The sequence below is a fragment of the Leucoraja erinacea genome, chromosome 4 (genome assembly GCF_028641065.1).
Source record: "Leucoraja erinacea ecotype New England chromosome 4, Leri_hhj_1, whole genome shotgun sequence".
In the NCBI taxonomy this organism is placed as follows: Eukaryota; Metazoa; Chordata; class Chondrichthyes; order Rajiformes; family Rajidae; genus Leucoraja; species Leucoraja erinaceus.
Window position 1 is genome coordinate 93,534,142 of NC_073380.1, and position 27,585 is coordinate 93,561,726.

The window sequence follows — 27,585 nt, forward strand, 5'->3', positions numbered from 1 at the left end:
CCACTTCGAGTTTGAAAATGTGTGGCGATCGGAATCAGAAAGGGAGTCTAAGACTAGATAATCCAGAATCTGCAGAGGGTATCTGCAGCCCAAACCCTTTTGACAGTTCTTCTCAGCCACATATTTATTCAATTTACAACAGGAAAGATGAGCTGTCCTTTGAAACTGAAACCAGTAGCACACTTTCAGAGATATCACAGGTAGGATACTGTACAGTTTAATAGAAAGTTCAGCTTTTGGGTACCAAATAAAACATTTCTATGTTAAGCATAAAATGTCTGTGTGAAATAACTCAGTATGTAGTACTTCACATTTTCATGGTGTATAGTAGCTCAGAATAAAATGAGTAATGTTTTAAGACGTCATCATAAAGTCATACGACATGGATCAATGCTGCAGTCTTGTAGAAAATACAACATGTAGGCTCTGCTTCCTGACGGGAACATTGGGAAAGGTCTGGTGGAATCCATCAGCTTGTAAGAAATCTGGGAAGGTTGAGGATGCTATCAATCATATTGTACTGGGCTTCTTTGAATGTGAGAAGGACAGTCCCAATAAACTATTCAGTCAGAGCTACTTCACTGTATAACCAGACAATCAGACGAAGTTTCAGTCCCTTTTATTAGGTTACTAGACCGGGTGCAGACCCGTTGGGGCCGTCCAACAAGGCAATATTCCACCACTGACCCATAGCCCCCAACTGCGCAGGTGCTATGGCTAATGGGTTGCCGTTGTGACGCCAGAGATCCCCGTTATGATGCGAGTTACGGCAACGCTCCCGACTGCGCAGGCGCGGGCTCCAAGTAGAAGCGCGGCTGTGACATTTTTAAAGTTCAAAATGGCAATGACCTGTAAAATATAAGATCAATGAGCACGCATCTCACTCGCTCGCCCTCTTCAGTCCCTTATTCCCCTCCATTATCCTCCCTCTCCCCACCCTCCACCAACCCTCCTCTGCTTCCTCCCCTCACCCCCTCCCTCCCCTCCTCCCTCTGCCCCTTCCCCTCCTCCATTACCTCGCCATCCCTCTTCCTACACCAATCCTCCTCCATTCCCCCTCATCCCCCAGCACTCCTCCCCTCCTCTTCACTCTCCCTCTCCTTTCCCCTCTCCTCCTCCCCTCCCCTCTCCCTCTCTCACCTCTCCCTCCCTCTCCTTTCTCTTACCCTCAGTCACTCCCTCCCACCATAACCCCTCTCCCCTCCCTCTATCCCCCTGTTCCCCCACTCCTCACCTCCCCCCTATCCCACTCCCCACTCTCCCTCCTCAACCCCACTGCCCTCCTCTCCCTCTATCCCCCACTCCACCCTCTCCCTCTATCCCCCCCTTCTCCCCCACTCTCCATCCTCACCTCCCCCACTTCCCCTCTCCCTAACCCCCTCCTCTCCCTCTATCCCCCTGCTCCCCTGCTCCTCACCTCCCCCTATCCCACCCTCCCCCCCCCCCCCCCCACAATGAAAATTGCGATGATTTTGTTAACATGAAATTATCAATGAAAATAGCGTTTTTTCTTTAAAATAACCTAAACACAATGCTAGCTGTTAATGAAAACAGAAGAACTTAATTAAAACATTTTTTTTTAGAATAAAATCAATGTCAATGAAAATCGCGTTTTTTTAATGTAAATGAAATTTGGGATCCCATTGTGACGTAATTGTGACATTGAACGCAGCTGACGGGCAGGGCCAGTGGAAAAGTGGTTTTGTAAAGTGGGTTTGTAAAGTTTAAAATGTCAATGACTTGTAAAATATAACATAATTCTGGCCAAAAATTGGCGATTGCACACCCCAAGATAATGGTGAGTAAGGCGGGCCAAAAATTGGAGCGCTATTGTGTACCATTTTGGCAGAGTTTCCAGAACTCCCCCACATACAAACAAACAAACAAACAAACAAGATGAGAGATTTAGTAATATATATAGATTTATTAGACCGGATCTTGCTTGAAAAATAATTATACTTCCAGATTGTATCTGGAGGTACAATCAGTGAAAAAGCATAGAACTGGTGCAAATTTTCTATCGTAAAGATAAAATGCTTTGACAGTAAATACCACTATGAATAATTATTCCCAGTGGCAGCAAACTCTCCACATAGCACATCAACATACTTAACATGAAATAAGGTCAAACAAAAACATTTAAAACCTTATCTTTACATTACCTTAATAAATTTTGAAAATAAATATACTTGTTGAAATGGCACCAGGATATACCATAATATCCCATTTATATGACATTAGCATGTCATCAATTTTCCATTCCCTACATTCCTTCAGTAAACAGGCCACGAGTTATTTTTTATCACATGTTCCATCCCCATCAGTTAGTGTTGTCTGGCATTCCTGGGGGTAGCCTGTAAACTACCAAGCCCTGTGTTACCCAGCTGTTCAGAACACTCAACAAAGAACATTGCATCTCCCGCCAAACTTTCATTGCAAATGCACATTCCAGTAGATGGAATTACATTGTTGTTGCTCGCCACAGCTGCATTCGATGGTGACAATGGGATTTTGGATATGCCTGAAGGATGAGATAGAGAATAGTTTCAACACCAGCCAAAGTCTTGGTGCATCTTTAAAAAATCTGTTCCGTCAAATATTCTGTACAGACCACCGACTGATCACTTTAAGGTCAAAGGTCTTTCTCTGCACCGCTGTGCAAAGGAAGACAGGTGGTGTGGTATTCTATGGCTAACCATTCCCCTATGTTGCAACAACGTTGAGGGTTACTTTCTGTAGGTTCTTTCCCCTGCTTCTCTGGAGGTTTATCTTTTTGCAAACATTCATCCATTTTTGACGTCCCCGATAAGCAGGACAATGGCTGTGGCACTTGCTGCACTTCAGGGCCATGCACACAACTCACGGAGAAACCTCACTCCTGATGACCAGGTCCTTTTCCACAGTTTAGGGAGAGTGCTGTTGCCACAATCCCACTCACTGCATCACCTTGGCAGTATGATCAACCCAGTTCCAGGATGGTAAAAACCTTGAGCATGAGCGGAGAGGTATTAACTGGATTATCTCTGCTGCCCGGGATCATGAGCCTGCTTAAGTCAACATTCCAGCAACTGCAGTTTCTTATCTCTCCCTCTAATGCCTGTAAAGGACTCAATGCAAACGTGACAGAGAAACGAGTCCACCTTCCCTAGTTTTCTGTTTCTCATGCATTTATTTGGTCTGTTCTCATATCTGTGTAGTGCAGCCATGTTCAAATGCAGAGCCTTGATTTCAAGTCAGGAGTGTTTTATTGTTATATGTCTCGAAACGAAACAATGAAATTCATTGCCCATGTTCATTGGTCAATGAAGTCAGGCTGTATCTGTGGGGGGAAATGGTCAGGCGATGTTCTAGATCAGGCCAATTAGAACGTATTTTAGTCTACATTTTTGAAAGTATGTGTGCAATATTCTGTTAAATGTCTTCTTTTGGTCTGAACAAATGTCCACACCACTACCTGTTTGTAGGTGACCATATTGCTGAGTAGCTCAAGGCCTAAGATATTCCTGCCTGTGCAGGTTGTGTCGCGGTGAATCACCAGCTCCAGAGCAGACTTGACACATCCAGTGATAACCTTGGTTACAATCCTATCATCTGCAGGAAGCAGCATGAATGGCCCCAATTTCTGAACTTTTTTGGTTTATTCATAGATGAATGTGATGATGCCCCTCCCCATGAGTTCTGATACACTGTCAGCCAAAAGCAAAGTGCTGTATACATTCAGCGGGTCTGGACCCAAAGCCAAGTACAAGTCAGTTGGCAACCCTTAGCTTCCTGTCATCCTTGTTTCAAGGAATAAACAGTCCCTGTCAGGGTTCCAGAGCTAACAGAGGTCCAGGCAAACACTTTGGCCTCATTATAAATCTCCAAGGTAAAGAGCTGTCATTCAAATAACACAGCCTGGTGCATAAAGGATAAAGGGGAAGTCTTTTTAGGACTGAGATGAGAAAAACATTTTTTACACAGAGTGGTGAATCTCTGGAATTCTCTGCCACAGAAGGTAGTTGAGGCCAGTTCATTGGCTATATTTAAGAGGGAGTTAGATGTGGCCCTTGTGGCTAAAGGGATCAGGGGGTATGGAGAGAAGGCAGGTACAGGATATTGAGTTGGATGATCAGCCATGATCATATTGAATGGTGGTGCAGGTTCGAAGGGCCGAATGGCCTACTCCTGCATCTATTTTCTATGTTTCTATATCCTTAATGTGAGAAGAGAAAGAACGTTGTTGAGAAACCCTCATCTTTAATGCTGCTGAGCAGTTCCACCTCATTTAGGAAGAAATGCGAACTGGTCACAGCAGACTGGATTGGAAGATGATCTTGGAGTGTGCCAGAAAACTGCCAAAAATACATGTATAATTCAGGCTTGTTTCCTTTAAAATTAGCTATCTAATCCCTTGCAAGCCTCTATACCTGAGCATAGCTTGTACTTGATTCCCTGCTTATTCACATGAATTTATGTTTGCATACACGAGTTACCTGTCCCACATTTCATTATTGAAACATTTGCCTGATTGCAGCCATGAAGAGCAAATACAGGTGGCCGGCCAGTGAGACTTGTATTCACACTACACAGTGCTTTGCAACATCTGGCTGGTGACTGCTAATAAAATTAAGATCAGTGCCATAGACAAGTTAATTCTGGGATTGTCAGTTGCGAAATTCGGTACCAAAGTTTGGCTTCATTTCCTTGGTTGTTAACATATTGCTCATACTGTTCAACTTTCAATTCAGGACCATAGCACCAATGAAGAGAAGAATGGCGCAGATTGGAAAGCCAGTTATTGGGGTAAGAACGGATTGATGGATTTTTTAAATAGCAGCAGTTTGTGTGTGTCGGAGATTTATATATGCAGCAGTCTTAAACACTGCAGAAGGATTTGTTAGTAAACATGGAGAATTTATTGTGGGTGGGTTCTGCAGCAGTTAAGCACTAGGCACCCATTGACTGACCAGTTAAAGAATTTAGGAGGAATTATTTCACTGTGATGAGTATGTGCCAGCAAAAAAGTAATCAAAGCAAATAGGATTCATGAAAATGCTCAAAATGTTATTTGGTTCCCCCTATGATAAATAACTTTAATTATTTAATTGGTGTTTGAAAAGAGAGTTTGTGGGTGATAAGGTCTGTATTGAATTAGTGAAGATGTCACAGAATGGCAGAGGTCTTGATGTTTATGGGAATAGGTTGAACTGCCAGAACTGGAGCTAACAGGCAGTTCTGCTCCTTCATAACCAATGCTGAACAAACACATTACCTGCTGATCTTGCTTCAGTCTAACACCTTCAGCTGCTCCAACAGATGTGATTGATAAAATACATCACTTGATGCTCCTGAACACATCATCAGTGATGTAACCTGGGGTCATTGGGTGTTTCGGGTCTATCAACGTCAGGCACCCTCACCCAGGCCACCCAGCATTGGTTGATCAGACCACGACCTGTGTTCAGGTGACATTCACCCCTCCCCATGGACCTCTTCTCCCGATCCAGAGCCATCTCGAGGCTTTCTCCGCTACCTCTGTGCTGTTCTTGATAGCTCTTTTCTCCATTCCATTTATGCCCAGTGCACTCAAGGCTTTGTAGAGCGATTGCCCTGCAAAACCTCTGCAGCCAACCCCGATGGGCATACACCAGCCCTGCTTACAGCAATCTATGACTAGCTCTTCGGACTTGGTCTTCTTCCTCTCATGGGCCCCCTCCAGAAGGTCCTCCCATGATACTATCAGTTCCAACAAGACGATGTTATTGGTCGCCTCTGAGACCAGCAGGATGTCCGGCCTCAGGGTGGTGTGGGAACTTCAGCTGTTTCACCAGGTCTACAGAAAGCTGCCAGCCCTGCACCCTGAGAGATTCCTGGCTGCTGTGGTTCTTGGCAGCTGCACTCCAGCCTTCCTGAACAAATGTGAAATGTTAAATCCAAAAGGTTGATAAAATTTGAGGCAGACTCACTCATTGATATATTTAAATAAAGAGCGGTTTCTGGTTTGCAATTTGATCGCTTGATCCCACAAATGTTGACATTTCACATGTCTACTGCTCACACTCTTAGGATGGGGATCTGTAGATAGAATGCTGCCTCTCCTTACTGACAACATTGTAAAATCCAATATATGATTTCTCCAAATCTATTTTCTTTGTACTGATCCTTAGGCACTAATATTGACAAGTCTGTACTCAAGGAAGATATCTTGGATAAGACGACAGCTAATGTTGTTGAAACAGAGGTCAGAAAAAACGTACCATCTCTAATAAGTACAAATTAGTTTTTTTAAAGATTTCCATTACAATGTAATCGTCCATTTCTTAGAGAATTCATGAACAAGAACACAATCTAATTTATTTTGCTAAAGGGCCATTATCAATAAAGAATCGGTGACAGTTTTACTTGCATACAGAGAGCCTGTCATTATTGTATAACATGAACATGTTCCTTTTTTAGTGTACTTAAAAGCATGATTTAGAATTTGTCTCATTTTTTCAATATCTGCGCTAATTCAGAGTGATTTTTGTGGGACGAAAGTAATGATTTCCAGTGGGCCGAGTTCCTAGCAGAATGCTGTGCGTCTGCATCTGGTTTGACATGAGCAGTGAACTTCTAATCCACTGACTGGAAGTTCACTCTTTGGGATTAAATCTGCTTGCATTTGGAACTTTATAATGTGACAAAGCCATAGAAACATAGAAATATAGAAAATAGGTGCAGGAGTAGGCCATTTGGCCCTTCGAGCCAGCACTGCCATTCATTGTGACCAAGGCTGATCATCCACAATCAGTAACTCGTGCCAGCCTTCTCCCCATATCCCTTGATTCTGCTAGCCCCAAGAGCTCTATTTAAAGGGCCTGTCCCACTTAGGCTACTTTTAGGTGACTGCCGGCGATTGTTATAATCGTAGCAGGTTGCCGACAAACCGGCAATTGGACTCCCCATCATAGAAACATAGAAAATAGGTGCAGGAGTAGGCCATTCGGCCCTTCGAGCCTGCACCGCCATTCAATATGATCATGGCTGATCATCCAACTCAGTATCCTGTACCTGCCTTCTGAGTTGGGTGTTCAGCCATGATCATATTGAATGGCGGTGCAGGCTCGAAGGGCCGAATGGCCTACTCCTGCACCTATTTTCTATGTTTCTATGTTCCTTCGACCTAAATTTGAAATAGAATCATTACTTTAACAACAAAAAAAAGCCAAAGTCAACACCAGTGACAACCTACGTCACCTGGCGACACCAAGACAGCACCTACGTCAGGAGAAGTTAAGCTACGCTCATTGGCGTCAAACCCACTGTTGTCGACTGTCTCCGAAAACTTTTCAACGTTGAAAATCCAGCAGCGACCAGAAAGACGTTACGACTCTTTGGGCGACAGAGGAGACTACTCATGAACATACAGGCGACACCCCAGCGACCATGTGGCGACAGTCTGGTCCCCTTTAGTCGCCTAAAAAATAGCCTAAGTGGGACAGGCCCTTTACTCTCTTTTAAATGCATCCAGTGAATTGGCCTCCACTGCCTTCTGTGGCAGAGAATTCCACAAATTCACAACTCACTGGGTGAGAACGTTTTTTCTCATCTCTTTTAAATAGCCTCCCCATTATTGTTAGACTGTGGCCCCTGGTTCTGGACTCCCCCAACATTGGGAACATTTTTCCTGCATCTAACTTGTTCAGTCCTTTTATAATTTTATATGTTTCTATAAGATCGCCTCTCATCCTAAATTCCAGTGAATACAAGCCCAGTCTTTCCAATCTTTCCCCATATGACAGTCCTGCCATCCCGGGGATTAACCTCGTAAACCTACGCTGCACTGTCTCAATAGCAAGGATATCTTTCCTCAAATTAGGAGACTAAAACTGCACACAATACTCCAGATTTGGTGTCACCAAGGCCCTGTACAACCGCAGAAGGACCTCTTTACTCCTATACTCAAATCCTCTCGTTATGAAGGCCAATGTGCCATTAGCTTTCTTCACTGCCTGCTGTACCTGCATGTTTACTTTCAGTGACTGGTGTACAAAGACACCCAGGTCTCGTTGCACTTCCCTTTTACCTAATCTGACACCATTGAGATAATGTTAAAGAGGGAACTGCAGATGCTGGAGAATCGAAGGTTACACAGAAAAGCTGGAGAAACTCAGCGGGTGCAGCAGCATCTATGGAGCGAAGGAAATAGGCAACGTTTCGGGCCGAAACCCTTCTTCAGACTGATCAGGGGTGGGGGTGGGTGGGGACAAGAAAGGGAAAAGGAGGAGTAGCCGGAAGGCTGGAGGGTGGGAGGAGACAGCAGGGGAGCTGAGGAAGGGGAGGAGACAGTAGGACTAACAGAAAAGGACTAACTATCTCCTCCCACCCTCCAGCCTTCCGGCTACTCCTCCTTTTCCCTTTCTTGTCCCCACCCACCCCCACCCCTGATCAGTCTGAAGAAGGGTTTCGGCCCGAAACGTTGCCTATTTCCTTCGCTCCATAGATGCTGCTACACCCGCTGAGTTTCTCCAGCTTTTCTGTGTAACCATTGAGATAATAATCTGCCTCCTTGTTCTTGCCGCCAAAGTGGATAAACTCACATTTATCTACATTATTCTGCATCTGCCATGTATCTGCCCACTCACTCAACCTGTCCAAGTCACACTACAACCTCCTAGCATCCTATTCGCAGTTCACACTGCCACCCAATTATGTGTCATCTGCAAATTTGCTAATGTTACTTTTAATCCTATCATCTAAATCATTAATATATATTGTAAATAACTGCGGCCCCAGCACCGAACCTTGCGACACTCCACTCGCCACTGCCTGCCATTCTGACAGGGACCAGTTTATTTCTACTCTTTGCTTCCTGTCTGCCAACCAATTCTCTATCCATGTCAATACCCTACCCCCAATACTATGTGCTCTAATTTTGCCCACTGATCTCCTGTGTGGGACCTTATCAAAGGCTTTCTGAGTCCAGATACACTACCATATAACCATATAACAATTACAGCATGGAAACAGGCCATCTCGGCCCTTCTAGTCTGTGCCGAACACTTACTCTCACCTAGTCCCATCTACCTGCACTCAGACCATAACCCTCCATTCCTTTCCCGTCCATATACCTATCCAATTTATTTATAAATGGTAAAAACAAACCTGCCTCCACCACCTTCACTGGAAGCTCATTCCACACAGCCACCACTCTCTGAGTAAAGATGTTCCCCCTCATGTTACCCCTAAACTTCTGTCCCTTAATTCTCAAGTCATGTCCTCTTGTTTGAATCTTCCCCACTCTCAATGGGAAAAGCTTATCCACGTCAGCTCTGTCTATCCCTCTCATAATTTTAAAGACTTCTATCAAGTCCCCCCTTAATCTTCTGCGCTCCAAAGAATAAAGACCTATCTTGTTCAACCATTCTCTGTAACTTAGTTGCTGAAACCCAGGCAACATTCTAGTAAATCTCCTCTGTACTCTCTATTTTGTTGACATCCTTCCTATAATTTGGCGACCAAAATTGTACACCACACTCCAGAATTGGCCTCACCAATGCCTTGTACAATTTTAACATTACATCTCAACTTCTATACTCAATGTTCTGATTTATAAAGGCTAGCACACCAAAAGCTTTCTTTACCACCCTATCTACATGAGATTCCACCCTCAGGGAACTATGCACAGTTATTCCTAGATCCCTTTGTTCAACTGCATTCCTCAATTCGCTACCATTCACCATGTATGTCCTATTTTGATTTGTCCTGCCAAGATGTAGCACCTCACACTTATCAGCATTAAACTCCATCTGCCATCTTTCAGCCCACTCTTCCAAATGGCCTAAATCTCTCTGTAGACTTTGGAAATCTACTTCATTATCCACAACACCACCTATCTTAGTATCATCTGCATACTTACTTATCCAATTTACCATACCATCATCCGGGTCATTGATGTATATGCCAAACAACAGTGGACCCAACACAGATCCCTGAGGCACCCCACTAGTCACCAGCCTCCAACCTGACAAACAGCCATCCACCATTACTCTCTGGCATCTCCCATTCAGACACTGTTGAATCCATCTTGCTACTCAGATTCAGATTCAGATTCAACTTTAATTGTCATTGTCAGTGTACAGTACAGAGACAACAAAATGCAGTTAGCATCTCCCTGGAAGAGCGACATAGAATATGATTTCAATAAATAAATCTTTTTACATGTATATAGACATAGTGTTTTTCCTGTGGAAGGAGTGGCAGTCACCGAGGTACATTAACTCCACCATTAATACCCAACAATTGAACCTTCTTAACCAACCTTCCATGTGGAACCTTGTCAAAAGCCTTACTGAAGTCCATATAGACAACATCCACCGCTTTACCCTCATCAATTTCCCTAGTAATCTCTTCAAACAATTCAAGAAGATTAGTCAAACATGACCTTTCAGGCACAAATCCATGTTGACTGTTCCTAATCAGACCCTGTTTATCCAGATGATTATATATATTATCTCTAAGTATCCTTTCCATTAATTTGCCCACCACTGACGTCAAACTAACAGGTCTATAATTGCTAGGTTTACTCTTAGACCCCTTTATAAACAACGGAACAACATGCGAAATACACCAATCCTCCGACACCATTCCCGTTTCTAATGACATTTGAAATATTTCTGTCATAGCCCCTGCTATTTCTACACTAACTTCCCTCAATGTCCTAGGGAATATCCTGTCAGGACCTGGAGACTTATCCACTTTTATATTTTTCAAATATGTCAGTACTTCCTCTTCTTTGATCCTCATAGTTTCCATAGCTACCCTACTTGTTTCCCTTACCTCACATAATTCAATATCCTTCTCCTTGGTGAATACCGAAGAAAAGAAATACGTCCATTGGCTCTCCTTCATCCATTTTACTTGTCACGTTCTCCTTTAGATTAGTCCTTTAGTACATCTGGGAGATTGTTTGTGGCTTTCTTAGTGAAGACAGAACCAAAGTACTTGTTCAACGTCTGCCATTTCCTTGTTCCCCATAATAATTTCATCTGTTTCTGCCTTCAAGGGACCCACATTTGTCTTGCCATAAATCATTATTACAACAAAGGAAGGGTAGTATTGCAGCTACAGTTTAACACACTTTGAGAACCTTGGAAGGAGGAACATTGCCCCATTTGTCAATTAAAAGCAAATCATATAAAATACAAGCTGGAAGGAAAAAAATCTTGTCTTTACTCCGCGGAAGACTTTGCTGGAATTAAGAAAGAACTTTTAGAAACCACTTTTAGCCAAGGGAAGACAATGCAGGAACACAAACCAAATGAATTGGCAAAATATTAATGCTACAGAAGACTAAGTGGCAATGGAAAAAAACATTATGAAGGAATTAGGACATTGTTTGTCAGGATAGATATAATGTATTTTTCAAAAATGGTAAGACCTGAATTAGTGGCTGTAAATGTTTAAGTAACAAATACCTCCGGGCGTCTTCATTATCTACCGAGTACTGAACTTAGCATATGCAACTCATTACTGTAAAACAATATTTAAGGATTGGACGTAAAGAGAAGTTACTCAAGCATAGAAATGAGGTGAATTGGTTACTTTAGCTAGTGCTTCAGTAGCCTAGATTAATGATCTGGAGAGGAACTGGAATAATAATAATAATAATAAATTTTATTTTCGGGCGCCTTTCAAAGTCTCAAGGACATCTTACAAAAGTTAACAGAAGAGAAAAAAAACATATAGTCGGAGAAAAATAAATAATAAGGACATCATCAATACACAAATTAAAGATAGAAATCGTTCCAAAGACACAAAATCAAAAAATCAAAAAACACAATGTGAAGAGAGAGCAGCGGCATCTGACCGTTACTGCCAGGGAATGCAGTAAAATAAACGCCCGAATTTCAGGAAAGATTCAGAATGGATTAATCTCCGTAATGGACAAGGAAATCTCCAGCTCTAACCTGATCTGGCCTATTTGCGACTCAAGGCGTGGAGCAAGGTGTTGATAGCTATTTTTCCTCCCAAATAGCAATCCATTCAACTTAAACCTGTACACATAAGCTCTTTCTAAGGCACCTTCACCCAATACAGTCAGTTCTCTCAGTGTGATATTAAGTGGCTGAGAACACTGGATACAGAAAGGCTATTGAAATATGAAATAGCTGCACCTCTAGCCAGTTCTTCCAGTGTTTCTTCCAACAATGTGGAAATTAGCCCAGGCGTGCCCTGTCCACAAAATGTAGGTCAAATCCATCCAAGCTAATTATAAACCACTTCTTCAGCAGTGATGAAAGTTGTCATTTATAGATTTATCAAACTGTACTTAACAATAACCTGCTCACTTTTGCTTTTGCCAGGACTGATATGGTTTAGATTTCACAACCTTAGGCCAAATAGGCAAAGGAACTGAATTGCACAGGAAAGGTGAGAGTGACTGCCTCGATAATAAGGCAGCATTTGAATGTGCCTGACTTCAAGAAGTCCAGCAGAACTGAACCCAGTGAGAATCAAAGGGGAAATGGAATGCTCTAATGTCATGTTTGGCATGAACGAAAAGCCAGAGATGTTCTGTTTTGCAGAACCAAGTTCCTAAGGAACCCACCTCAATGTTAATTTGTCTTTTGTCAAACCCATAGTTTGGGATTCTGAGAGATGTTATAACCGCCTAGGTCTGAGAATATAGGTCTGTAACTGGAACATGGCATTGTTATTGCCGAACAGATTGATGCTTGTGTAAGAAGGAACTGCAGATGCTGGTTTAAACTGAAGATAGACACAAAAAGTTGGAGTAACTCAGTGGGACAGGCAGCATCTCTGAAGGGAAGGAATGGGTGATGTTTCGGGTCGAGTACCTTCTTCAGACTTCAGATTGATGCTTGTGTTGTCATAATGGGTGGGCATGATAGCAGAAACAAATGTTAATTGTGAAACTAGTTGAACAAAATGCTGCTCCATTTACATTGAAGTTAAACAAAGTGAGCTAAATATCATGCATTGCCGTGCATATGTTTCCTAACAATGTTTTGGTAACACATTTTTTCTTCAATTAAAATAGATAATTGATTTTTTTTTTTAAAGGATGCTGATATCTGTACATGCAGTCCCATTCCAGCAGAGGGCAATGAGTACACTGACGCGGACCATCAGAGGGAAGCTGCTTTATCGTGTAAGCAGAAACACAACCAGGTGAAATAACATTTTAAAAAGAAACAATTACTGAAATAAAACAAATTCTCCCAGGCCTCTCTGCCTCTAAACAAGAAGAGTTTATGTGAAAAGTAGTATACACTATTGGAAAGTTAGAATGGATATAAGGACGTTAATAGTTTCAACACAAGATAGACACAAAAAGATGGATTAACTCGGCGAATCAGATGGCATCTCTGGAGGAAAGGAATAGGTGATGTTTAGGGTCGAGACCTTCCTTCAGTCTGAAGATAGGTCTCGACCCAAAAAGTCACCCATTTCCTTTTCTCCAGAGATGCTGTCCGACCCGCTGAGTAACTCCAGCATTTTGTACCCATCCACCAGGTGGCGCCGTCAGCGATGGCAGCCTCGATCTGTGTCTTTTCGTCTTTTTTGTTCTTTTTGGTGTGTTTTAAAAAGTGTATGTTAATGTTCACTTATTTGTTTTATGTGGAGGAGGGGGTCGTGGGAAACCTTTTCCAATCTTTTACCTTGCCGGAGATGCGATTTTTTTGCCGGATCGTATCTCCAGTCGTTTTGCGGCCTGACATCATGGAGCTGGCGGCCTTGCTCGAGTCTGATTTTGAGCTCCACCGTGGGGTAGTGGACTTACCATCGGAGCCTGCGCGATCCCTTACCTGGGATCGACGCTCCAACCGTGGACTGCGGACTTCAACATCAAGGAGCTCACAGTCTCGGGTAGAGACTGATGTCGGGAAGCCTCAAAATTGCAGGTGGTTCGACCAGCCCCGACCCGGGGTCCGATCGCCCGACGCGGGGGAGCTGAAATCCCCCCGATGCGCAGGGTCCGACCACCGGCTACGGGAGCCAAGATCGCCCTGTCAACGGAAGGCTCGAGGCCCCCGATTGCGGGAGGACAAAGAAGGGAAGAGATTTAACTTTTTTTTGTCTTCCATCACAGCGAGGAATGTGGTGGATGGTTAATATTAAAATGTATTTTGTGCGTTCTGTTGCTTTTTATTGGTATGACTGTATGGCAAATCAAATTTCTCGTGTTGCAAAACATACTTGGCTAATAAAGTATGATTATTATGATCTTCGGTTTAAACCAGCAGCTGCAGTTCCTTCCATCACAATAGATTCAACACAACTAGCTTTTCGCTTTCAGATTTATAATATTAATATAATTATGCCAATATATTATGAGTCTTTAATTGTGATTTTTGAAAAGTTTTTGGATTTGTCAAGCTTATAAAATGTTTATTTATAATGTTTAGAATGTTTCAGAAAACACTTTTGTTTTCATTCTTGTCTTCTGCTTCATTAATTTCTGCTCTGACTTTTGTGATTTCTCCGTGCCCCTGGTTTCTTTGCGCCTCATCTTCCGGATATAGGATCATGTATAAATAGTTCTGCTTAGTGTTCTCAGTAGCTAATTTATACAAGAAAGCTAAGGTCCCATTCATCAATATGTAGAGACCGTTCTGAGTTGTACAGTGTTAAAGATGGATGAGAAATAAGAGAATGTATTTAATTTGGAAAAATTGGGCATATCAAAAAGATAGTGGTGTATGTGTGTTTTTGCTTTTATTTATGGAACAGATGAACATGTAACCCCCAGTTAGTTGTCTTCTCAATGAAATTTACATTTCTGCAGTGTTTACATCTGCAACAGATTGTGAACATAATCATGGAATTTCAGAAACACATTCTAGCCAGCACCGTCATTCATTGTGATCATGGCTGATCGTCCCCTATCAATAACCCGTGCCTGCCTTCTCCCCATATCCCTTGACTCCACTAGCCCCCAGAGCTCTATATAACTCTCTCTTAAATCCATCCAGTGACTTGGCCTCCACTGCCCTCTGTGGCAGGGAATTCCATAAATTCACAAATCTCTGGGTGAAAAAGTTTTTTCTCATCTCAGTCTTAAATGACCTCCCCTTTATTCTAAGACTGTGGCCCCTGGTTCTGGACTCACCCAACATTGGGAACATTTTTCCTGCATCTAGCTTGTCCAGTCCTTTTATAATTTTATATGTTTCTATAAGATCCCCCTCTTCCTTCTAAACTCCAGTGAATAGAAACCGAGTCTTTTCAATCTTTCCTCATATGACAGTCCCGCCATCCCAGGGATCAATCTCGTGAACCTACGCTGCACTGCCTCAATCACAAGGATGTCCTTCCTCAAATTAGGAGACCAAAACTGTACACAATACTCCAGATGTGGTCTCACCAGAGCCCTATACAACTGCAGAACTACACAAACGATGTAACTGCATAATTCTTGGAATCCTATTTCTGTGTATTACAGCACCAATAAAATGTAATCACCGTAACAATGTAGAGTAAGTATCGTGAAGAAATCAAGTGAAGTTTGCAATTGGAATCCATTGTATTTAATTTTCAGGCAGTAAATCATAAAGGAAAGTCATCTGATGAGTTTCAATTGCTTGCGGCAGAAAACGTTAGGCTCCACACATGTGTGTGTGAACTTCAAAGCAAGGTAGGAAGTACTGAGCCCACTAGCTGAATATTAACCTCACTGCTCATGCTTTTGTTTTTAGTCTGAGTTGACAGCTAATGAAATTATTCCGGCTTGTGTCAAACGCAACCCCTATAGAATCAATTATTGTCCTGCATCGAGCCATTATAATTCTGAAAATTTACCAGATTCTACTTTACGATTGATGATTGCCATGGATTGCTGTTATTGAAATTGTAAAGAATTTGCAGGTGTAGTATATATTTGGGTAAATGTGGAATGTTAACAAACTTCAGGCCCCCGGTGATAGACAGTTTAATTAATTAATTAATAAGATTGGCAAATAATGTGTTACTTACCATGATTTCATAATTTGAGATATCTGGTGACTTGAATATATAATTCTGACAGTTTAGGCATCAAGGACTCTGAGAGCTTTCTATGAAATTCAACTATGAAAGCTTTCAATTTACCCAGAAATCAGTTGTGGTTTAGAGCGGCCATTTTTCTCCATAGTTGAGCTGAGATCAACTCAAGTCCTGGGTTCCAGACAAAGACAAACAAAGGCCAATGGGACAAAAGCTTTTGCAATTAGTCCTAACATTGTCTGACCACTTTTATCGGGTACGTTCAGTAGAGCTTCTACAGATCCTGTGTGTTCATTTTAAGTAATTGTTATACATTTTATTTCCAGATGAGCAAAGAATCAAAATTTTGGATCCGCTTTCGATCAGTTGAACCCGTGACATTGATAGTTGCTTTGAAAAAACATATTCAGGGATCATTTGTTAAATTCAATTGCTAATTCAACATTGAATAAGAAACATTTTTCATGTAGCAACCATGTTAGATTGATTAACAATGATTCTGTTTGAACCAATCAATATTTTGCTCTGTGGACATATGATACTTTGGTATGTGATACCACTGAGACTAATTTTTAGATGTAATACTTCTGAAAGCATAAAAGTTGTGGGAAATATATTGAAATTCCCATGAAGACCTCCGTCAGTGAATTAGTCAATTTCCAGACCATTAACCATGAAGTGAATTTCTTTGGTCATTCTACTGTGTACATCTGTATATTTGGCAGAGGCTCAGTACACATGCTGCTTCGTTTCTGCAGAGGTTTAAATAAATTTGCCCTTGATTTAATTCTAGAGAAACATAAGTAATGACAATGCATCCGTCAGATAAGATGCAGCTTAAACTTCATGGCATTTTCAAGACGGGACCTATTTCAACATATAAAAGTGAAGATCTAAGGGTTTGAAATTCTTAAGACCCCTAGACCTCTGTTTCTGATCCACATTTAGAAATAAAGGAAAAAACTTATTTTAAATGAGAGGTTCTGATGGGAGTATTAGTCAATCTTAGATACCTGCTGGAATTGGGTTGAAATACAGTGCACCAAACAAACATAACTAGAATGTTGTTTGTGGGCATCCCACTCATCTAACAGCTTCTTGCAGTTACTTTGCAACATAGCTGATGCATAAATGTAAAGAATCACTTTTAAGCTCCTTAAGGGGCATTATACAAATTATTAGCTGCAAGAGGTAGTTTCAGAAAATCTGTGGATTCTTTCTTGCATATGTTCATGCTCCATCCCATTTTCACCATCACATCTAACCACCACAGCGCATTTTCACTTTTTAGCTAATCTCTCACAATGTTTCAAACAAATTACTTGCTTTTGCATTTATTTAGTGAGCACGCAGCCTTGAGGTGCTCCCGTGCTGATTGTTATCAAGGCTGACACATTTCCACCAATTCAAACAGTTTGTGGCCTGTGAATGAGGAAGTCGAGGATCCAATTGCAGAGGGATGCGCAGAGACCCAGTTCTGCGAGTTTGGTAACCAGCTTGGAGGGGATGATTGTATTAAATGTCGAGCTGTAGTCAATGAATAACAGCCTGACATATGAGTTTTTGTTGTCCAAGTGGTCCAGTGCGGAGTAGAGAGCCAGCGAGATCGCATCCACCGTTGATCTGTTGTGGCGGTAAGCGAACTGCAGTGGGTCCAGGATTTTGTCGAGGTAGTTGATTTGCGCCATGATCAACCTCTCAAAGCACTTCATCACCATTGACGTTAGTGCCACTGGTCGATAGTCATTGAGGCACGTCACCTTGCTTTTCTTGGGCAACGGTATTATTGATGTCCTTTTAAAGCAGGTGGGAACCTCAGACCTCAGAAGTGAGAGGTTGAAAATGTCCGTAAAAACTCCAGCCAGTTGGTCTACACAGGATTTTTAGAACACGACCGGGTATACCATCAGGTCCAGGCGCTTTCCGAGGGTTCACCCCTCTGAAGGATTTTCTGACGCCAGGCTCTGTGACTGTGACTGAAATACCATCACAGCAAATGGGGGCTTGAGAAGGCACATCAGTATTCTCCCTATTAAAGCATTGAGCTTGTCAGGGAGTGATGCTACGCCGACATTCGAGCTACTTCATGATTTTGCCTTGTAGGAGGTGATTGCATTCAGGCCTCGCCACAGCTGCCGAACATCTGTCTCATCCTCCAGCTTGGAGCAGAAGTCCCTATTGGCCTTTTTGATGGCCTTACCAAGGTTGTATCTGGACTTCTTGTAGGCCACTGTATCATCAGACATGAATGACCGGTGTCTGGTCTTCAGAAGAGTGCAGATCTCAAAGTTCATCCAAGGCTTCTGATTGGGAAACATTCGGAAGGTTTTTATCGGGATGCAGTCCTCCACACATTTCTTAATGAAGTCTGTAACGACTGTGGCGTATTCGTTCAGGTCCGTTGCCGAGTCCTTGAACATTGCCCAGTCTACAGACTCCAAACAGTCCTGGAGTTGTTCCTCTGCCCCCCCCTGACCAGCTCTGTACTGTCCTCACCTCTTCAATTGCTGCCTGTAGGCAGGAAGAAGCAGCACCGCGGTATGGTCGGATTTACCGAAGTGAGGGCGAGGAATGGAGCTCTAGGCTTTCTTGATGGTGGTGTAGCAGTGGTCGAGGGTGTTTGGTCCTCTGGTGCAGCAGGAGACATGTTGGTGGAAGTTAGGGAGCGATTTTGTAAAGTTTGCTTTATTGAAATCCCCAGCTATTGTAGTAAACGCCTCGTGGTAAGACAGCCTTGGTGTTTGTTGACCACGGCGTGCAGCTCCTCCAGTGCCAGACGGACGTCTGGTGGGGTGGGATGTAGACCGCAGTCAGGATAACGGAGGTGAATTCCCTCAGAAGGTAGAAGGGACGGCACTTCACCGCCAGATGTTCGACGTGTGGAGAGCAGGAGTTGGACAGGACTGCCACGTCTGAGCACCACGCAGAGTTGACCATGAGGCAGATGTCCCCTCATCTCCCTTTCTCAGATGCCTGCGTACGGTCCATACGGTGGATGGAGAACCCTTCAGGCTGGACCGCTGAGTCTGGGGAGCTGGGGGTGAGCTATGTCTCTGTGAAACAGAACACAGAGCATTCCCTCATCTCCCTTTGATAAAGCAGCCTTGCCCTTAAGTCCTCCACGTTATTTTCAAGGGACTGTACGTTGGCCAGTAGGATAGTAGGCAGAGGGGGCCGAAGGCCCCTGCGCTTCAGTCTGACCTGGAGTCCTGCCCGTCGGCCACATTTCCGGACACAATGGAGGCTTCCCCTTTGTTACCAGGTACTGTACTTGCTGTACCTGCTGTTTCTGCGAACCTACGCTGGAACGGGGATTCCCTCGCAGACGGCAGCTCCAGCTCCGTTCCGATAGGGGATTCCCTCCCGGACGGCAGCTCCAGCTCCGTTGCTCCCGGGAGATCCTGCTCGTCGGCTCCGGAGGTGTTTCCAGGTACATTCTCTTTGATTCCCAGTCAGGTCGGGTTCTCTCCAGCGGTCCAGGGAATGCTTGCAGTCGGAGGCTCCCACAGCTGCGGGAGATCGCAAAATCGCTGGTGCTTTCAGGTGCACTAGCAGCTTGTCCGTTACAGCACCGATTTCTGTCGTTTTTCCGATCCAGGTAAGTTTCTTGTTGCTGTAAGTAATCTTCTTCTGTTTGGCTGTTAGCAAAAAGTCGCCGCTGGCAGGCGCCATCTTAGGTAGGGTAATATTGCAGATAACTCAATAGAATGCTTAACAGAGAAGGATTTCATCAAGCATAAAACATCATAGAATGGGCATTGTTCCTTATGATTCTTCTTACTTCCATCCTTCAAGTACAACTCTAAAGGAAAGGCTAATTCTATTGTGTTATGGAATTATTGTGAGAATATTGAGTTGACCCACTAAAATAAATAACATTGCTCAAAAGGACACAACATGCTGGAGTAACTCAGCAGGTCAGGCAGCATCTCTGGTGAACATGGATAGGTGACGTTTCAGGTTGAGACCTTCTTTCAGACCTGAAAAGTAATCTATCCATGTTCTTCAGGGATGCTGCCTGACAGACAATAGGTGCAGAAATAGGCTATCAGGCCCTTCGAGCCAGCACCGCCATTCAATGTGATCATGGCTGATCATCCCCAATCAGTACCCCGTTCCTGCCTTCTCCCCATATCCCCAGACTCCGCTATCTTTAAGAGCCCTATCTAGCTCTCTCTTGAAAGTATCCAGAGAACCAGTCTCCACCGCCCTCTGAGGCAGAAAATTCCTCAGACTCTCAACTCTGTGTGAAAAAGTGTTTCCTCATCTTTGTTCTAAATGGCTTACCCCTTATTCTTAAACTGTGGGCCCTGGTTCTGAACTTCCTCAACATCGGGAACATGTTTCCTGTCTCTTGCGTGTCCAAATCCTTTATAATCTTATATGTTTCAATAAGTTCCCCTCGCATCCTTCTAAATTCTGGAGTATACAAGCCCAGCCGCTCCATTCTCTCAGCAAAAGACAGTCCAGCCATCCCGGGAATTAAACTTGTAAACCTATGCTGCACTCCCTCAATAGCAAGAATGTCCTTCCTCAAATTAGGGGACCAAAACTGCACACAATACTCCAGGTGTGGTCTCACTAGGGCCCTGTACAACTGCAGAAGAACCTCTTTTCTCCTATACTCAACTCCTCTTGTTATGAAGGCCATCAACATGCCATTCGCTTTCTTCACTGCCTGCTGTACCCCCAGATCCCATTCTACGTCCCCTTTTCCCATCTTGACAACAATCTGCCTTCCTGTTTTTGCTACCAAAGTGGATAACCTCACATTTATCCACATTAAACTTCATCTGCCATGCATCTGCCCACTCACCCAACCTGTCCAAGTCACCCTGCATTCTCATAGCATCCTCCTCACAGTTCACACTGCCACCCAGCATTGTGTCATCTGCAAATTTGCTAATGTTACTTTGAATCCCTTCATCCAAATCATTGATGTATATTGTAAATAGCTGCAGTCCCAGCACCGAGTCACTACCTGCCATTCTGAAAGGGACCTGTTAATCCCTACTCTGTGTTTCCTGTCTGCCAACCAATTTTCTATCCATGTCAGCACTCTACCCCCAATCCCATGTGCCCTAATTTTGCCCACTAATCTCCTATGTAGGACCTTATCAAATGCTTTCTGAAAGTCCAGGTACACTACATCCACTGGCTCTCCCTTGTCCATTCTCCTAGTTACATCCTCAAAAAATTCCAGAAGATTAGTCAATCATGATTTCCCCTTCGTAAATCCATGCTGACTGATCCTGTTACTGCTATGCAAATGTGCTGCTATTTCACCTTTTATATGATTGACTCCAGCATATTCCCCACCACCAATGTCAGGCTAACAGGTCTATAATCTGCTGAGTTACTCCAGCACTTTGTGCCCTTTTGCATCTGCAGTTCCTTGTTTCTAGATAATATTGCTGATCGAATTTGATCTTAGCTGCAAAATAGGTACTGTATTCCTTATTGGTACCCAGATCGGGTATCCACGAAAGAAAAAAATCAAAGAATTGGGATGATTTTCACCACGAATGCTGTGTTAAAACACAGTCAGAATGGATTTTAACAGCAGTTGCCTGTAGAGGTCAAAGCTTCCATATTTTTACTACTGTAGGGTGTTGGAAGTGAAGGGCCTGTCCCACTTAGGTGACTTTTCAGCAGACTGCCTGCGACCTTCAAGGGCCTGTCCCACGAGCAGGCGACTCCATGCGGCAAGCACGACCTAAAGGGCCGGTCCCACCAGCATGCGCCTGCATGCGGCAAGCGCGACCAAACCAGAAGCAGGAGCCGCGCGGATGTCGAGTGAGTGACATGAAGTTCCAGCGAAGTTCACGCGTGATGTATGGCGTCGAGGCGGCTGCGGGCCGGCAGGCCGTTGCCCCGCGGAATTTTTGAACACGGTCAGTTTTTCGGAGCCCCACGCAATGCTGGGACCAGCTACGCACAACTCCATACGGCTCCGGCGATCGAAGTGGGACCGGCCCCACGAGGCCGTACGGCTCAAGCGCCCACGTTAGGTCGCGCTTGCCGCATGCAGGCGCATGCTGGTGGGACAGGCCCTTTAGGTCACGCTTGCTGCATGGAATTGCATGCTCGTGGGACAGGCCCTTCAAGCACGAAAAAACATGAACTGGAAAGGCGACCGCCAGAGTGGAGAACACACGCGCAACCGGTCAGTTTTCCTTGGTTCTGAAAACTCTTGCTTATGTTTTTTTTCACTCAATGAGCCAATGAAAATGCCCGGTCAGCAAAGGAGACGATCTAAAACTACGTACGGCTACCTCAACTACCTACAACGATATGGCGACCACACTACTACTGCACCTACGACAGTATCGATTTTCTCCATGGCGTCCAATTTTTGGTCACAGAAAAATTTTCAACATGTTAAAAAATTTGCTGCGACTATACTGAGGCCGCAACTAGTTCGCAGAATACGGGAACTCCTCTCGATCATGAAGGAGACTCACCAGAGACCACCAGCGAACATGTGGCAACCATATGACGATCATGAGGCGAGCGCAGAGTCTCCTGCACTCGCCTTAAAAGTCGCCTAAGTAGGACAGGCTCTTGAGTCTCATGCTCAAACAACTGTCATGTGTGCAAATGATGCTGGAAAGGGTTAAACCACATTAAGGTGAATAATACCTGGAGGTGCCCAATCCAATTTCCTGATAGGCATGGCTTCCACCAAAAAAGTGTGGTAATGTTTAAAACTTGAGCAGAATGCATGACTTGCTCAATAAATGAGAATGCTCCATGCTCCAATTTTGAATAACAGTTGAGAATTTCATTATCTGACAACCCTTAACACTGAACATATGTGTTTTTTAAACAGATCGATGGCTTGAGTGAAATTGTTCAGATTGCAGATCAAAGGCTCTGGATGTTTAATATGCAGATTATGGGGTAACTCCAATCTCGTGTTTAACTAAGCATACAGATAATTAAAAATAACGTTATCCCCTTTTAGTTTTGAGATTCACGTTGTGGGTCAATGGTTACTGAACTGAGCTGTTTTTTTCAATAATTCTGTACTTCTATCCCCGTAATTAGGAAATCATCAACTATTAACCGTATTTTTTATTTAAAAATATATTCATAGTGCTCTTTTTGGAAAAGGATTTGCTCTTCTTTAGAGGTAGTATTGCACCACAATGTCTATCAAACGGAGCACACACATATGAGCACATTCCATATGTGGATGAATTCTGACAAGCTTTTATAAAAGTATACTTGGCATAATTTATAGAAACATAGAAAATAGGTGCAGGAATAGGCAATTCGGCCCTTCGAGCCAGCACCGCCATTCAAAATGATTGTGGCTGATCATCCAAAATTAGTACCCCGTTCCAGCTCTCTCCCCATATCCCTTGATTCTGTTAACCCTAAGAGCTATATTTAACTCTTGCTTGAATTGGACTCCACTGCCTTCTGTCGCAGAGAATTCCACATATTTACAACTCTCTGGGTGAAAAAAATATTTTTTACGGCACCCCACTAGTCACAGCCTGCCATTCTGAAAAGGACCCTTTAATTCCTACTCTTTGCTTCCTGTCTGCCAACCAGTTCTCTGTCCATGTCAATGCCCTACCCCCAATACCATGTGCTCTAATTTTGCACACTAATCTCTTGTGCGGGATTTTATCAAAGGCTTTTTGAAAGTCCAGTTACACCACATCCACTGGCTCTCCCTTATCCGTTCTACTTGTGACATCCTCAAAAAAAATCCAGAAGATTAGTCAAGTATGATTTCCCCTTCATAAATCCATGCTGACTTTGACCGATCTGTTACTGTTTTCCAAATGCGCTGCTAATACATGTTTAATAATCGACTCAAGCATCTTCCCCACTACCAATATAAGGTTAACTGATCCATAATTCCTCGTTTTCTCCCTCCTCCTTTCTTAAAAAGTGGGGTTACATTAGCTATTAATTCCTGAAGTAGCAAAGGATATAACCACCAGATCCATTTCTTTAGGGTGGGTAACAAGTGGGCAATACACATTCTTTCATTGCTTCTCCTTTTCCTTCTCACGAAAGTTTGACGTTTTTGTGTCTGCAGTGTGAAAGAGATCTGAAAAATGTTCTGATAAGTTTTGAACAGATTTGCTAAAGAAATTATAATGTATCTAGTTGGGAGCTGTGATTAATTAGAATTCAGATTTTTATAAAATCATGCCAAAAAATCTGTTTAATTTCAAGGTTAGAGAAGAAAAATTCAGCTTTAATTGCTGTTTTAAACAAGAAATCGAAAGAAGAACATCGTCAGAGGTATGTTATTGTAGTTTGGAGTTGAAGATTATAAATTGTCAGAAATTTTTCTGATCACAAATGATTTTTATTTTTGATAATATCATACGTTGTACTTTATGTCAAGGTAATGGAGATCTGTTTTAGACCAAACAATGATGTGTTACACCACAAGTCATGGCCACCATCACACATATTTTCCAGTCTGAATACTCGGGCTTATAATTGAGTTATTTTAATCAGTCTATTGGTATGCAAGGTGATTAGTAGTTTAAGCGATTGATTGCTATTAACATGTAGCTATAAGGAAACATTTAGCCCAGTAATAAGGAACTGGTGAATGCTTTTTGGCTGTTGCACCAGAACCATAGCAGGATATTGCAGCTAGATTCCAATAATCAATTAATAAGCTGGTGTTACTGAGATCATAATATTTTATGATCTCAGTAACACCAGGGAGGAAATCATCACTCAGCTTTACAGTGTTAGACATCTTTTCACCATTTTATTAATCTTTAGCATGGCCGTCCGAGGGGGGGGGGGGGGGGGGGTGCAATGGGTGCGGTCTCACCCCCCTTTTTTCCCCCAGAGTAAAAAAAAATCCAGTGAAAGAAAAATTTAAAAATTGGGGCGCAATATTTTTTTATTCTACACCAGGACAGAGCGAGCCTTGCTTTTGGGCTCCTTACAGCCACTGGATGACCCTGGCGTTGTGCTCGATGACCAAGAGGGCAGAGGCTTGTTCTTCCCCCGGAGCGGCTCATTGATGCTATCGCTGCTGTCGTGCCGAGACGGCTCGCTCTCCAAGTCTGGGCAGCTCACGCTGCAAAACCTGAGGGCAAGGCTTTCGAAAGCGGCATCGGCGGCAAACTTCTCCCATGCCAGGTTCTCGATCACCTCGGGCTCGAGTCCGTAGTGCTCGAAGAAACTGTCCAAGCCTGAGCAGGCTTGTGCGAAGCAGCAGGTGAGGTCGGAGTGCATTTTTACATATTCCAGCAAAGATTTTCCCCCTGTAGTCCAAAATTGTCTTATCTGACAAAATAGATATACTGGCGGAGGGCAGAAAATCCTTTTATTCATGTCATGTTCATGCCTTGGGGTGGCACTGAAGAACAACAGATGGCAAGAGATTAGGTGTGCCAAACTCCAAACCATGTGCCTGCCTGTTTGTCCACAATTGGGCAAAATGTTTCTGTTCTGAGCCTACATGGAATCACTTGAACCTGCAACATTGCTACAAAGATTGAGGATTAAGTTACAGTTTTCCTAGAAGCAGCTATCTCTTTCAATATTTTTAAAAAGACAGAGCGCTGGAGAAACTCAGCGGGTCAGGCAGCATCTCTGGAGGAGATGGATAGGTGGCAATTACTCCAGCACTTTGTGTCGTTTATTGGTAAACCAACATCTGAAGTTTCTTGTATCTCTTTAAAGTACAGTGGCACAGAGGTGGAGTTGCTGCCTTACTGCGCCAGAGACCCGGGTTCAATCCTGACTACGGGTGCTGTCTTACAGAGTTTGTACGTTCTCCCCCGAGTTTTCTCCGGGTGCTCTGGTTTCCACCCAAACTCCAAAGACTCCCACACTTGTAGACTAATTGGCTTGGTAAAATTGTCTCTAGTGTGTGTAGGAAAGTGCTAGTGTGTGGGGATCTCTGATCGGCGTGGACTCAGTGGGCCGAAAGGCCTGTTTCCGCACTGTGTCTTTAAACTAAACTAGACTGTAATATGGTGATACAATGCAAAATGATTACACGAGAAGAGGACTCCCTTGTATCTATTGGTGAACGTCTCTTGACAGGGGTTTGAATTGCTGATATAACTACCTGAGTGAAGCTAGCAGTTTTCTTCCTGTAATTGGGCTGCTGAAGTTCGTAATCTTTGTTTTCTTCAACAGAAATAGGAGATGGGCTTGCCCATGGCCTTTTCCTTCAATTGGTATTTGCACTGCGTGCACATTATTTCTGTATCACCATGAGCAGACACTTCTAACTCTGCCAGAATGCTAATTCCTGTACTAGTATTTGGTAAAGATGCAACTCCTGGTGATGCCTTCACAAGATCCCCTGCCCCAAAGCTGATGCTGTGAGCTGCAATCACAGCAACTGCAGGCCCTGATGAACGAGAAATACATAGCACGGAGAAGCTATGGATCATCATTATGCTAAAGATAGCCAGACCCTTTAATTGATGCACAAATTTTCGATGCATGTTTTTACAATATTTTTTGCAATTATTGTATTAAGAAAATTAGATACATTCTCATTTGATGAACTAAAGTTTGTTTTTTTTGCAGACCTGACAAACACAAGACTACAGAGAACAGCTAAAGTTCTTTGCATAATGAGTGAAACACAAAGCTGTCAGTGAACGGAATGAATCGTCATAGTATTCATTTCAATTGTATAAATAATTCTATTTACAAGAATTGGATGTATTAGTGTACTTTAAAATATATTAATGTGGTGAATGAGATAATCTAGAAATCTAGGGTTTGAAGTGCAAGTTGCTTAAGAATATCTTTCTCAAGTTGCATCATTTAAATGTATTCTCCATAATAAATAATTCATTGAGTAATCAATTTTGCATATGCTCACTACACAGATATTTGGTGAAATGTAATAATAGGGGTTAGAAATGAAAGACTTTTTATTTTGACATATAAACTATAAGGTTTATAACCTCATAAAATATGTTGAATTTGCTCTTCACATTGTATACCTTTTAATAAACCAGATTTGTAATTTATAGAATGAAATAAAGTCTCTGTTATTTGACTATCAGCTGTTAGACAGGGAGAGTTTCTACATTTGCAACTACCTCGAGTGAAGTGGAACAGCAGCATAAATGGAAATGCTATATTGCCAGATACACTGCATAGAAACCATGCTCAAGTGCATGGAAGTTAAGCTTTTAATGCTCGGGAAGAACAAAAATTCCCCACCTTTGTTTCTTCCTCTCTACCTACCCCCACCTCCCCCTTACACACTTTTCTTTCCACTTCCCTTGTCTCCATTACGCAGTTACCTTATTTCCCGGCAATGAAGACGCTATTTTTTTACCCTAAAATAAGGTCCAAAATTAACCTGCTTCTTGGAGGCCGAAGGTTAGGCCGAGCAATACCACTCTCGTAGCGAAATCTCCGTGGAACCTGCCACGCTTTCGACCATGGAACTGTGTGAAGTGGGAAACGGCTGTAAAAGGAGCTCCGCTGGGGGGGGGGGGAAAGAGTTCCTTTCCACAGCGTGTGAGGAGTCTGGCCCGGGTCAGCACGGCCTGGGCTGAACAAAGTAGTAAACTTGGCTGGGCTGGCAGGGGTAAAGTTGCGGGGAGGGCAGGAGCGTTGAGAAGGAGGGGGTCGGGCATAATGCAA

General features: G+C 43.1%; 1 protein-coding gene across 2 annotated transcripts; it reads left to right on the plus strand.

The window, feature by feature from the left end:
* On the plus strand, positions 1 to 27,298 carry LOC129696691 (uncharacterized). 2 transcript variants are annotated; one of them, XM_055634810.1, is made up of 8 exons: positions 1 to 200; positions 4,731 to 4,785; positions 6,150 to 6,223; positions 13,048 to 13,155; positions 15,527 to 15,622; positions 22,802 to 22,872; positions 24,169 to 24,237; positions 26,509 to 27,298. In XM_055634810.1, the coding sequence occupies exons 1-8, from the start codon at positions 18 to 20 to the stop codon at positions 26,540 to 26,542; spliced, it is 690 nt and encodes a 229-aa protein (XP_055490785.1). In that variant the 5' UTR covers positions 1 to 17; the 3' UTR covers positions 26,543 to 27,298. The 2 variants fall into 2 exon arrangements, with proteins under 2 accessions (XP_055490785.1, XP_055490786.1); XM_055634811.1 differs by lacking the exon at positions 22,802 to 22,872.
* Positions 27,299 to 27,585: the final 287 nt, after the last annotated feature.